Source organism: Cryptomeria japonica, chromosome 9, assembly GCF_030272615.1.
Source record: "Cryptomeria japonica chromosome 9, Sugi_1.0, whole genome shotgun sequence".
Lineage (NCBI taxonomy): Eukaryota > Viridiplantae > Streptophyta > Pinopsida > Cupressales > Cupressaceae > Cryptomeria > Cryptomeria japonica.
Window position 1 is genome coordinate 603,832,412 of NC_081413.1, and position 15,098 is coordinate 603,847,509.

Genomic DNA, 15,098 nt, shown 5'->3' on the forward strand with positions numbered 1-15,098 from the left:
TCTGGGATTCCATCCAAGGTTAACTACTTTCATATTGCTACCTCCTGATCCACTTCCTTCTGTCCAGAGTCTTTATGATTTATGTTTTTTAATAGAAGGTTTTTCACCAACTTAATATTTATGAGAGAGACTTAAAATACAAATTAGAGATAGATATACATTACTAAAATTTGTTGAATTGTGAAAATTTTAATTTTGAAAAATCTTAGGGAACTATTTATAAAAGTTCAATTTTATGAACATAATATTCAATGAACCCAAAAAAAAATTCACCCAAACTACTTATAAATGATCAATTTTATGAGCACAATATTCAATGAACCCCAAAAAAGATAATTATACTGTACCCTTATAACAATGAAACCGAATCCATTTTGGTTGTATCACTTGTCGTGAGACTGTCTTGCCCCCTTAAAAGCTAATATGTATATGATTTCGAACCCTTCCCGATTCACTTAATCAACACCAACAATATTTTATAATTCTAAATTTCTTATTACAGTAAAATAAAATAAAAGAAAATAAAATGAACACCAACACAAATAATAATTAGCCTTAATAATTTACCTTTCATTGTAAAAGGTTAGTAAGAAAAAACAATTACTAAAATTGTCCACTCTCTTTCTTAATTTTCTCTACTATGCATTCACATTCACTTTCAAAAGAATAAAATTTTATAATTAACTATTAACATGCTTCTCAAACAAGATATTGTCTTTAATTTCTTCCTCCATTGTAGCAAAATGTCAAAGAGAGTATCTGCATTTCAAACTTCATGGAAGTAAAAATATGAGAGATAATTATATCTGAATAAAATGCAAATCATGTTTGTCAAACATTAAATTTTAAGCAAGAGACAACTTTGTGAATCCAGTAATTTTTAAATATTGTGAATCAACTACACAGCTAGAAAAGCACTACCACAATTTGAGCAGTTAATCCACAGCTAAGAAAGCACTACCCCCATTTGCTATTGGTGGATAAACATGAGCAGTTGAGTTCAGGATTGAATCCGTAAGAAAACACTTCTAAATTCTGTTGCCGACAATTGAAAAAATACAAATGGTCGCTCATTTCACGTGGATTAAAAAATAGTATAATGATCCTTACCTAATGTCTCTGGTCCACATATAAGTGGTGATGTAATCGCCATCACACTTAAAATAGTCTAAATTATTGCATTATGTCCTTCACCCATGTGATTTGTACAAGTTTAAATGTCTGTAAGATAAGACATGAAGGGAGAACATGGTTTCAACGATGTAATTTCGGGATTTTAGGTATTTCCTATTCAGCCATTTGCTATTTTCCCTCCATAACTTTTTCTCCTTGGTTCTATATATACCACTACCCAAACAGTCTTAGGCCATGCAATCAATCTTAGAAGCTTTGATTTATTTGTAGCTTTCAATATTGAAAGACTCCTTTCTTTGCATGTTCAGATCAGCATTTTAGTTGACTGTAATATGGTGATAATGTCAAAGTGTTCCTCTTTCTTTGCATGTTCAGATCAGCATTTTAGTTGACTGTAATATGGTGATAATGTCAAAGTGTTCCTCAGCACGGTTTTTGGTGCTGCTGTTTACATTCATTGTCTCATTTGGTTCGCTCGCATGGGCAGACTTCTATAGTCACACATTCGTTGTAAGTAGATTTTAATATGATTGTGTTTTTCATGAAGAGAAAGATTACTAAAGCAGATATTTGCTCAGTTTGATCTTTCATGAAAGTGCCATAGTGTAAAAGTCAAGCTCAGGAGACAGATTTATTGAGTTTTTGATTGACGTTTCAGCTTATCTTTACTGTGGGTGTAAACGCCGGTAAATAAAGATTACTAAAGTAGATATTTCCTCAATTTGATCTTTCATGAAAGTGCCATAATGTAAAAGTCAAGCTAAGCAGACAGATTTATTGAGTTTTTGATTGATGTTTCAGCTTATCTTTATTGTGTGTTTAAACGGCATTTAATAGAATTGGAAAAACTGTCTTTAGTTTTTTTTAGTTAATTCCGGTACCCATTTTTTGACTTCCACATATCATTAAAAAGCTGATTCCAATGCCCATCTGTATATAGTAATAGTTTTGTTAGATTATACTCTAGGTGTCTACTATAGGCCTCCAAAGTCAGACTTATGATAGATATAGATCAACTGTTTTCCATTGGTTGATTATTTGGAGAATCTAGGGCAGAGCTGGATGCAGTAACACAATCCAAGCCATATTTCTATATAAGAGTTCTAACACAGTAAATAAATTTCTTTTGATTGATTTGCACAGATTCGACCGACAAATATTACTCGGCTTTGTGAGAATTATACCATAGTCACAGTGAATGGACAGCTTCCCGGTCCAACTCTGTATGCTCGAAATGGCGACACACTTAATATTACAGTTATTAATAGAGCTCAGCACAATGCTACAATCCACTGGTAAATATATCTCTTGTATGTTAGGAATGTGATTGTAGACAGTCAATTCCATTGATGATTCAAGATCCATTAACAATAATTTGATTTTCAGGCATGGAATCAGACAGATTCGTACAGCATGGTCTGATGGACCTGGGTACATTACACAATGCCCTATCCAACCAGGGGGGAAATTTACGTACACATTCACCATTATTGATCAGGAAGGAACGTTCTGGTGGCATGCCCATGTGTCATGGCTCCGTGCAACAGTTCATGGAGCAATGGTCATCCTTCCAAAGAAGGGTAGCTCATACCCGTTTACCCACCCACATGCTGAGATTCCTCTAGTACTCGGTAAGGGAAAGTAAAAACCTGCACAACTCGATCTCTTATAGTTTTCTTAGATGACTCTCTTAATCTTTCTTAATACTAAGACCCATGAAGCTGTAAAACTAGTTATCGAAAATCATCAGACAACTTTTTTTCTCTCCTACATTCCGTATTCTGCTCATTTGGCTCTAGACTAGAATTACAATTTGGATTATTCTCTAAAGCAAACAGCCTTTGCAGGAAAATGAACCACCACAAAAAATAAATAAATCAGGATATGATATTTATTGATCAAATTTACTTAACCGACTTTCTTAATCATTCTTCAGTATTAAGATTCATGAAGCTGTCAGATCAGTTACAGAGAAGAATTAGCAGTACACATTGGAAGCACAACAACGAAGCAAAGCTTTAACCAGCGTTTGGATATTTCTCTATAGCTATCTTTTTGAAAAAATAGTTTTAAAGGATAATTTAGCCATACTGTAGCTAACATTTATTTATTTATTTATTTGCCTCTTTCATAGGAAAATTGGTAAAATTGAATTATTTTAATGGAAGATTATCCATTCCGTCAAAATCTTTAAGGTTATGATCTCCTCCTTATTCTTTATGATGTCAGAGCCTTATGCACTTAGCAAGAGTTGATTCTTCCTGGACTCATTGAGGACTCATTGAGAACCCTTCTAAAAGGTTATCTTTACAATTTCTCTATGTTTCCCTAAATTTAAAATTTGAGGAAGATAAACAATCCAAGTTTTTGCTATTTGAATAGCAAACGTCTTATTAGAAAATTAGTATAATTTAACTCATTTATTAGTTAATCTCATCTTTTATGTTTTACTAACCAGTCTAATCTTTTAGAGCTTGTTAAGTATATTTAAATTTTTTTACTACAAATGTTTGTAATTTAAATTGTATCATTGTTTTAATTAAATTTATTGTCTTAAACTAAACATGAATTTGTTGAATATTTAGGAAAATAGAATTTGAGATGTTAAAATATTTACAAAATAAATTAGGAATTGTATGATTATCAAATATGATCATGTAACTAACATTTTCTTTTTTGAATCATGAAAAAATATATTTTAATGATGAATTATGCTAACTTTTTCCTCCTCCAGTACTCAATAAATTTAAAAAATCTATGCATATTTCTTAAAGTTAATGACTATATTTCTTTTTTTCTAGTTATAATGGTCAATAAGTATTTTCATATTAGTTCACCTTTAGTTTTATACTTGTTTGGACAAAAACTACTCAAGTGCATATCAAGACATGAGATTGTGTAGAGCTACCCTTATTTCCTAATTCTTCACACCACCTTTTACACATTATCTTGAATTTGGCCTCATCTAATACATTTCCATGCATATAACAATGCATGTGACATTTATAGTATTTAAAGAAAAGTGTTCTCTACACCAAAATTTGCCTTCCTTGATCCAAAATCCATTAGATTGATCCAGCACCTATAGAACTATCCCTTGAGTTTTAAAAATTTGAATTGAAATTTAGCTAAATTTAGCTAACTCCTACTCATTCATTTTTAACATGAGCTAACTTAGTACATATTTTGCATAATTATTACTATGTGATGGTATTTTGGAAAAAATCATTTATAGTGTAGTTCAAGTCCTAATTATATAAAGTATTGATTAACCAATGATTTGCATACATGTAAAATTTGTTAGAGAACGACATTAATTGGTGTGTTAAAAGTGATATAATTACTTTAAAATCATCATTTAAGACATTTGCATGCTCTTCATTGTGATATAACTTCATTATGGAAACATGTCAGCATGTACATCTGACTTCTTTATGGAATTTTTAAATATTGTCAATCCTTGATAACTTGTAAAAAGTAGAGATTTCAATAAACTAGAGAGTGACAGTTCGCAATTAACAAAATTAGATCTATGAATTAAAAAATAAATCTGCACTTGTCAAATTGACCCAATTCTTAAATTCAATTCAATGATAACAACAATTTATTACAAAATTCTAAATAATGAGAGCACCCACTCTTTCTATTTTTTCTATACCAAAACAATTTAAATATATGCATTATTCATCTCCATCATTCCCAAAACTTACTTTATTCCTTTACAATATTTAATAATATAATATTATCAGTTCCATAGGTCATGGAAAAATTAATGTAGGTTAAAGTTATAGCGAATCATACGTATTTCATTTCCGAGTGTTGTAGTTACAGTGTATTACTGCTTTAAGAAAGTTTTCATTTTTTATTCTTACAAGATTACGTTTGATATTGTGTCAAGTGGAATCCTTTCATATATCATGTCAACTATAAATTCTAAATTGAAATAAGAATTATATACTGGGATCTTAAAACTTATGCTGTATCTGTGAAGTGTTAGTGATTTTGAATAGGGAATGTGTTTGTGATTCATAGTTTTCCATCTTTTAGACTTTTCCCTTGTGCGTTCACACTGGATTGTCCCTGCGACTCTAATTACTTGACCTAAATAATAATATTGAACAGGGGAGTGGTGGAACAGTGATCCCATCGAAGTGGAAGCTGAAGCAAATCTGACTGGAGGTGCGCCGAATATCTCAGATGCTTTCACCATAAATGGACAGCCAGGAGACCTCTATTCCTGCTCAACATCAGGTATCAATTTTCTGTTTTCTTGAAAAAGGCTTTAGATTTAGATTCGATTCGGTAAAATTATTCGATTTTGAGTCGATGGGTAACCCATTAGTAATTAATTCTACACATTTTAATCCAGAAACGACCACTGTGAATACAACTAAGGCACACCCAATTTCATTTCTAACAAAACAAAATCAACACTGAAAACATATTCAGCAGTGAAATTTTATATGTGCAGGAACAACAAAGTTCGCTGTACAACAGGGAAAAACCTATCTTCTTCGTATTGTCAATGCTGCAGTCAATAATCACCTCTTTTTCAAGGTTGCATCACACAATCTTACAGTGGTATCCGTGGATGCCTCCTACACAAAGCCGTACACAACTGACATTCTCATGTTAACATCTGGTCAGACTACAGACGTTCTTCTCACAGCCAATCAAGTGACAGCCAAATACTATATTGGGGCCAAAGTATACACTACTCAAGCTGAAGCAAATATTGATAACACCACAACAACCGCCATTATGAGCTACGTGGGTTCTAATGCATCTGCCACTCCAATCATTCCAGAGCTTCCAATATACAATGACACTGAAACTGTGACCACATTTACCCAATCCTTACGAAGCCTTGCTTCAGAGGAACATCCGGTGGACGTTCCCCAAAGCATAAGCGACAGTAGTATCATAACCGTAGGACTCGGTTTACGTCCTTGTGAAACCGGTGGTACCTGTAGTGGCCCTAACAATACCAGAGTCACATCCAGTATGAACAATGTATCTTTTGTGCTGCCAGAAGTTGCCATTCTGCAAGCTTATCACTTCGGTGTTAATGGAGTCTTTAGCACCGACTTTCCTTCACATCCACCAGTTGTGTATAATTATACTGGTGATGTACCCAAAACGCTGTGGGCTCCAGTTTCTGGAACGAGGGTGAAAGTGATTGAATATAATGCCACAGTTCAGATTGTGTTCCAGGGAACCAGTATCTTCCAGGAAGACAACCATCCAATGCATATTCATGGTTATGACTTTTATGTTGTAGGAGAGGGTTTTGGAAATTATAATAATGATACAGATCCAAGCTCTTTCAACCTGGTCGATCCTCCGCAACGAAATACTGTGGGAACTCCTGTGAATGGATGGACTGCTGTCAGATTCAAAGCTACCAATCCAGGTAATGAACAACGTAAAAATTCTGTCATGATTCTAGATATGATTTAGGAGTACTAAAAATTGAAATTTGGAAAAAATGTATGGAATACTGAAGGATTGTTCGATTTGTGCAGGTGTTTGGTTCGTACATTGTCACTTTGATGATCATGTAACATGGGGGTTGAGCATGGTTTTACTAGTGAAGAACGGTCACAGTGAGCTCGAAAGTTTGAAGGGTCCTCCCAATGATCTCCCAGAATGCTAGTGCAGATTATAACATCAGAGTTTTCATTCTCGTGTTAATCACCCTAGCGTGCTCTTGATTTTATTTTAGAGACGACGCTTCAATGAATTCGTCCATAAGATATAGTGAGTGATGTACGCTATTAAAAAGGAAGGATCCTTATGTTTTTAGTTCAACTATATTACCTCAGGAAGAGTATTCCAGTGATATTACGTCAGCAAGAGTATTCCAGTGTCATTAAGTGTATTTGTTGCTTTGTATTTGTAATAGTAATTGAATATTGTATTTTGTAAACAATAGATCTTTTTGCTAGCTCTTTCAGTCAACATTTAGAGTTCTCAACAAGTTTATATACATTTAATAATATTTATAAAAAAATGTTAATTGTTGAAAACTTTGTTATATGATAGTTTTCTCATATGATTTATTAGTTTACAGGTCTTGTTTACAAATAAATAGCATTTAATGATAGTAGTGAGAGTTGGAAGAGCCACTTACGAAAAGTACAACAATGTCAAGAGTAGAAGCAATGAATGTAAAGACTTAAAAACCAAAACCATCAACAAATTGAAAACCTAAGACTTGATTTAGCATAACAAAGACCATAAAAACAACAAGAGGTGCAAAATCTAAACTAATATTTCTTTTTCTTTTAAAATAAAATAAAGGACCTAAAGTAGCAGAATATGAAGCAAACTTAAGATGAAAGTGATTAAAATATGAACCATGCAATGCACGAGGATCTGGACAAATTGTTGAATTTTGAAGCTGCCTTGTCTCCTTAGAGCCAACTGATTTAACAAATAAAATAGAAGAAAACAACCAACTATAGCAATAGACGAATTGCAGCAAAAATCACAATTCAGAAAAAGAGTGCCCTGTTCTCACGAAGAACATACAATCTATATTATTGCTTGCAGAAGAAAAAAAGAGAGGCTGGCTATTTAATAAGTTCAAAGCTTTAAACAAAACAACAGTTACACCGTAAAAACTCTTGCATATCATGTGTCTAAGTTTAGATTATTGTTCACTAGATTCATGCATAATTATCACCATTACGAAAAAGATTAAAATTATGGTGGAACTAGAGTTGCATGTCCCATTTTATTTGCATTGTTTAAAATCTAAAATCTAAACTAAGCTTTATCACCGAACGAGCTGATTGGAAAAACTTCCATGCATAGATGCTTTATTTCCTAAACTAAAAAATATTAACTATTCTAAAATTATATTCAACCCTCCTAAATTTAGCTTGCTGCATGGTGGTGTTTGGCAGTTCATCTTGGATCATGTGGTGGTGCATTACAGTGGAGGGTAAATAGTCAAGCTTGCAGCTGCATGATCGGTCGATGCAAAGAAAATGGTAATGCATGGAGTTGCATGCTTGAGCAACATCAATTCACCACATACTCCTCCTCGATGTTGAGAGGGTTCACAATTTTATCTCATAGAGCTAAAAACTGAGCTTTTGCAACCGGCTTAGTGAATATATCTGCTAGCTGATCCTGAGTGCTGATGTGATTCAATTCAACGTCCTTCTTCTGCACCAAATCTCGTATGAAGTGATATTTCATATCAAAATGCTTTGTTCTACTGTGATGAACCAAATTATTCGCTAACTTGATGGCACTCACATTATCACAATAAATCATTGTAGGCTGAATTTTCCTTTCTACAATTTCTTCCAAAACTTTTCTGAGCCAAAGAGCTTGTGTACCTATTGAGGTAATTGCAACATATTGTGCTTCTGTGGATGAGAGGGCAGCAATGGTTTTATTTTTCGAGCTCCATCTAATCAAACCAGAACCAAAAGAGAAATAATTTCTAGATGTGGACTTATGGTTAATCATACTACCTCCCCAATCTAAATCACTAAAGCCTACAAGATTGAACTTTTCAGAAGAGTAGTAATGAATTTCAAAATTTAAAGTCCCTTTCACATACCTCAAAATCCTCTTGGTTGCCTTCATATGTATTTTAGATGGATTTGTCATATACCTTGAAACAAGTGAAACTGAATATGTGATATCAGGCATTGTGTGGGTTAGAAACATCAAGCTCCCTACAATACATTTGTAAACTATCTCATCAACTAAATCAGCACCATCATCTCTACATAACACAACTACATGACCACTTGGATTGAGGCAGGGTTACAATCAGTCATATCAAATTTCTTCAGCATATCCTATGCATACTTTGTTTGACAAATGAAAATCTTATCCTTACTTTGATAAACCTCCATTCCTAAAAAATATTTCATCAGACAAAAATCTTTCATCTCAAATTCTTTCATCATAGCAACTTTGAATTCATCTTTCATCTTAGAACTACTACCCATATACAATAGATCATCAACATACAAACTTATGATTAGAATATCAATACCTTTTTGTTTGTAGTAAAGGGTAGGACCACTCTTACTTCTTTGTAAGCCATTCTCCTGAAAGTATCCATCAATCCTAGTATACCACACTCTTGGTGCTTGCTTGAGGCAATACAAAGCCTTCTTCAACCTGTAGACATGATGCTATTTTCCTTCCACTTCAAAACCTTGTGGTTCCTCCACATATACTTCCTCTTCTAAGTATCCATTCAAGAAGGTACTTTTCACATCCATATGATATATGCTCCACTTCTTATGAGCTGCTAATGAAATCAAAATTCTAATGGTCTCTTGTCTTTCTACTGGTGCAAATATCTCATCATAACCAATTCCATACTTCTATCTGAAGCCTTTAGCAACTAATCTTTCCTTGTGTCTTTCAACACTCCCATCACTATTCAACTTGGTCTTATAGACCCATTTGGTGCCAATCTTTTTCTTGTCATGCGGAAGCTCTGTTAACTCCTAAGTGGCATTCCTGTGAATGGAATTCATCTCTTCTTGCATGGCTTGCACCCAAACCTCATTAGTACATACATCTTTAAAATATGATTGTTCAAAAACAGTCTTGGCTAATCAAACAAAATTCACTATCTCGCCTATTGGGATTTCATCATGTAAGTGATTTACACTCCTCTAATAGATATCACTCAATCTCCTTACCTTCCTTGTAGAGCTTGGAGAACAAGTTGGACTTGAACTTGGTGGAGTTAAACCACTGGATACATAAACATTAATTGGCTCCTCATGATCAATATCAGAAATTATGTCATCATTCAAAACAGATTTTATCTTCTCAACATGGCCTTTTTTATGCCACCATAAACTCCCCCCTTCATTAAAAACTACATCTCTTGTGACAATAAGCCTATTAGTGATGGGATCATACAATCCATAAGCCTTGCTTTTCTCATTCTACCCAATAAAAATACATGACTCTAACTTTTGTCTATTCTGATCAGGTACATGCACATAAGCCAAACAACCAAAAAATTTGAAATGATTAACATTAGGCCTTTTCCCATACCAAGCTTCATAAGGAGTCATCTTTTCTAGTGTACTTGTGGGGCTACGGTTGAGGATGTCCACTAATGTAGAAACTACATCTCCCCAATAAGTATTTCTCAATCATTTGGTTTGTAACATGCACCTTACCATTTCTACCACAATACGATTCTTTCTTTCGGCTACCCCATTCTATTGAGATGTGTATGCAGTTGTGAGTTTCCTCTTAATGTGATTAAGATCACAATAACTCTGGAAATCCTTTGAGAAAAATTCCCCTCCATGATTAGTCCTTAAACATTTGATCTTGCACCCTTTCTCATTTTCTATGAGGGCTTTGAAATTCTTGAATGTATCCAAGGCCTCATCTTAGGCCTTCAAAAAATATACCCAACAATTTCATGAGTAATCATCAATACAAGTGATGAAATATGATGACTTACCCAAACTCTTAGTCTACATAGGACCACATATGTCTGAATGAACAAGATGAAGTGGATGATGGGCCCTCCATGCATTGCCCTTTGGAAACTTTTCCCTTGCATGCTTTCCTTTAGCACATCCTTCACAAACCTCCTTGTGTTCCTCAACCTTGGGCAAACCAAAAACTAATGCGTGTGAGGTTATAAACTTTAAACTGTGAAAATTTAAATGCCCATACTTGAGATGCCATAACAAACTTGAATCCTCATAAGACATATTTGCAAGGCTGTTGTTATGTTCACCAAACCTCAAAGAGAACATCCTATTTCTTGTCATAGGCACAACAATGATCACCCTATTGCCCTTATTCTTATTATAGATAGTACATGTCTTATTCTCAAAGACTACTTCATAATTTTTGACACATAGTTGACCAACACTTAACAAATTGTACTTCAATTGTGGAGTATAATAAATATCATTAATACTCTTTAGACCTTTTGTTTGGACCTCACTAACCCCTTTGGCAGAAACCTCCAACGATCTATCATCACTGAGCTGGATCTTGGATTTAAAACTTTGATCCTTTGTTGAAAACAACTTCTCATTCCCTATCATATGGTTAGAGCATCTAGAATCTAGGTACCAAACATCTTTAGCAATGTTTTCACCTTCGGCATAAGATAAAATAAGTGATCTAGAGGATTCTTACTACTTTCTTGAGAATAGTTAGCACTTTTACCTTCTTTCAATCTGCATTCTCTTTCAAATTGGCCATACCTATTACAATGGAAACATTGGGAATTTCTCTTATCAAAGCTGCCTCTACCTCTACCTCTTCCACTGGAACCACCTCTTCCTCTTGAGTCACCTCTGCCTCTACCTCTTGAAGATTTTTAGTTTGGCCCTTTACCTTGGCCTTGATTGCTTTTGGCACTATTGTTTCTTGCAACTTCATTTTTTGTGATTTGCAATTTAGAGGAAAACACTTTCTCTACACCTTCAAAATAATCTTTCAATCTTTCTTCATGAGACATCAAGGATCCATCCAATTGATCAAACTATAGTTTTGTCAAATCTTTGCTTTCTTCTATGATTATGACAACATGATTCCATTTGGGTGTCAAAGATCTCAATACCTTTTTTTATCAAAACTTCATTTCTTATAGTTTCCCGAAGTGTAGCCCTTTTATTGACCACATATTTGACTCTAACACAATAATAACTTATACTTTCAGCTTCTTGCATCTTCAAACTCTCCAACTCTCGCTTCAATATTTGAAGCTTGACCACCTTAACTTGATCACTACCCTGGTAAGTTTCTTGCAGAGTCTTCCAAACATCTTTGGCAGTTTTTTCTCTTGATATTCATGGAAATAAGCTCTTATCAAGAGCTATTTGAATGTGAAACAAAGCTTGAGCATTATTCTTCCTTTCTTTCTTCCTTGTTGTTCTTTCATTGGCTGTAAGGGCATTCCAATCAGCTGGCTCATTGTAACTTGATTCAATAGTCTCCCACAAATATTTTCCAATAAAAAAGGTCAGCATCTTCATGCACCAATAATCATCATCATTGCCATCAAATTCTAGAACAGGCATGCTATTAGAATTTGACATGATTATCTTTGGAAAAATTCTAACAATATATATTTAACCCAAAACAATTTTACCTACTCTGATACCACTTGTTGAATTTTGAATCTGCCTTGTCTCTTTAGAGCCAACTGATTTAACAAATAAAATAGTAGAAAACAACCAACTACAGTAGTAGACAAATTGCAGAAAAAAAATCATATTTCAAAAAAAGAGTGCCCTATTCTCACAAAGAACACACAATCTATATTATTGCTTACAGAAAAAAAAAAGAAAAAAAGAGGCTGGCTATTTAATAAATTCACAACCTCAAAAAAAATAATGGTTATACCATAAAAACTCTTGCATATCATGTGTCTAAGTTTTGACTATTGTTCACCAGATTCATGCATAATTATCAGCATTACAAAAAAGATTAAAATTATGGTGGAACTAGAACTGCATGTCCCATTTTATTTGCATTATTTAAAATCTAAAATCTAAACTAAGATTTCTCACCAAACGAGCTAATTGTAAAAACTTGCATGCATAGCATGCTTTATTTGCTAAACTAAAAAATATTAACTATTCTAAAATTATATTCAACCCTCCTAAATTTAGCTTGTTGCATGGTGGTGTTTGGCAGTGGATCTTGGATCATGTGGTGGAGGGTAAATAGTGAAGCTTGCAACTACATGGTCAGTGGATGCAAAGAAAATGGTAATGCATGGAGCTGCATGCTCAAGCAACATCAATTCACCACACAAATGGGAATTTTGTAACTACCTCATGACAAAGATTGTGTATGGGAGACAAGGAGGCTACATCAGGAGATATTTTTTTATGTTTAGAGTTAATAAAAGTAAAGGAATGGGAAACCTATGCATCAAAAGATATAAATAGAACAAATATCAAAATGGGAAGGGACACACAAGAATGTGAAGAGTGGATTGATTAAATGCCTCTTGGGAAGCCAAAAGGTGGAGATATAAGTGAAGAATAGGAAATAAAGAGTAAAGATGCCACATTACATAAAAATGAGGGCTGACCTAAATGAGTGAGACCACTCAACAGAGATGAGTAGTGGGATGGAGAAATAAAGATAGATAGTGCATATAGGTGCACATGAGACGTGCAACTTGATAAATTTAGAAAAGGGGGTATGGAAGAGTGAGTTTGTGCATAGAGGAAAGCATAAAAAATAAGAAATCAAAATCTATGTTGAACAAAGGAGAGGTTAGCCTAAGAAAAGGATAACAGAAAGAGGAAAATATTGTTTGAGGAAAGTATTGGTTGCAAAGGAAATATAAGTGTGTGAATTAAAGAATAAATTGCAAGAGGCAAACAAAAGAGAGAGATTATAGTTGCATAAGTATTGAAATAAATAAAGGTCAGATAAAGGACATTGAAGTGGCCATAAGGGAGGCATATGAACAAAATTTGCATTAGGAATGTGAAAAGAGATTGGCTCATAAGAAGCTAAGTTTGTCTATGAGGTGTAGAAGGGCAAGGACAAGAAGAGTTACACTGGTATATGGGGATAAGAAAGGAAAATACATTATAGGGGCTTGTGTAGGATTTGAAGGAAGACCTTGGGAGTGTACAAAGAGGAGGCAAGAAGGCCTCCACCAATAAGGAGTTACTATAGATTGGAGATGCGTGAGATGCTAATGTAGAGGAAAGAGAAATCACAGAGTATTAGTTAAACAAAACTTACTAGAAAGAAATGTTTCATTAAAATAGATATTTGAATAGAGTGAAAAGGCCACCACTCAAGGAGAATAGAAGAGTGAATGTCTAGAGCATATGTAACATAGCAAAGAGCACTTAGACAGAGCTTGTCAATGAGAAAAGGAAGCTGGATGTAATTTAGCCATGTTGAATAAAGTTTGAAGATTTTGCATCTTGAGAATTGCTTTTACATATCATGTCTATGTGTATTGTTAATAGTTCTCTCAACCTAATAAGGTTATAGAATCAGGCCTGCATCACTATGAAATTTTCTAAAAAGTGAAGAAAATAAAAATACCCACAAAATGAAAATCATATAAGAAACTAACATTATATATATAATCTGTGATCACTGGGGCAATTTGATCCTTGCGTATGTGACCCATTTAGGTACACAAACATCAAGTGTTGTGGAGGTGTTAACGATCTATTATGGCTTAGTTATTGTGAATGATAGAGATACAATTGAATCATCATAGAAGGTAATTCAAAAAATAGTAGCTTCATGCTAGAAAATGAAGGCAAATCCAATTTGAAGTTTGATCACCTTGATGCCAAGTGTTGGAATCTTACTCAAGGGATGAGCCATGTATTATGTTGTCATACAAGGAGGGAATGAAATAAAGTTGCAACCAGGCTCGCTTCTTTGGGCCTATTTTCGAATTATTTGAAAATATGGACAAGTATATTATATTCCAAATATAGTTCATGTTTGTATTTTTAAGGACATGAAATCTCATGATGGAGCATAATCCAAGGCTTACCTTTTTAGTTAGTATTGTCGCCCTTTTGACTAGTCCTTTATTGTATTGGTGGCTAACATCTCTTTCAAACAATAATGTCACTTTCCCCAAACCTTGTAAGTGTTGTATTTTTCATAGTACTAATTTTTGTTATATCCACCTGGTTTTTACTTCTAAGCTCTCTGTGATAACAATGGGGATGGACGTCATACAATTTGAGCTAGATGGTTGTGAGGATTTAAAAATAATGTTAAGGTATGACAAAAAGTGGTTAAGGGTAATCTTGCAAGCTATATTGAAGGCATGCAGGGCTTTAATATTGAGCTATCCATTAAAATATTTCATTCATGGGATAAGGGTGATGTGAACATTGGGAGAGTTTCTTTCAAAGTCCCATCGGACACAATCACTACTATCATTGTTTTACCATAGGAAGGAATAAATTTTACAAAGAAGTCAAAAGGGTCTT

At 34.0% G+C, this 15,098-nt stretch overlaps 1 protein-coding gene across 1 annotated transcript; it reads left to right on the plus strand.

Annotated features, from left to right (window-relative positions):
* Positions 1 to 1,497: 1,497 nt before the first annotated feature.
* On the plus strand, positions 1,498 to 7,017 carry LOC131043172 (laccase-3). The gene is made up of 6 exons (XM_057976453.2): positions 1,498 to 1,644; positions 2,278 to 2,429; positions 2,521 to 2,765; positions 5,257 to 5,385; positions 5,606 to 6,547; positions 6,660 to 7,017. Exons 1-6 carry the CDS (start codon positions 1,534 to 1,536, stop codon positions 6,788 to 6,790), a joined length of 1,710 nt encoding a protein of 569 aa, XP_057832436.2. The 5' UTR covers positions 1,498 to 1,533; the 3' UTR covers positions 6,791 to 7,017.
* Positions 7,018 to 15,098: the final 8,081 nt, after the last annotated feature.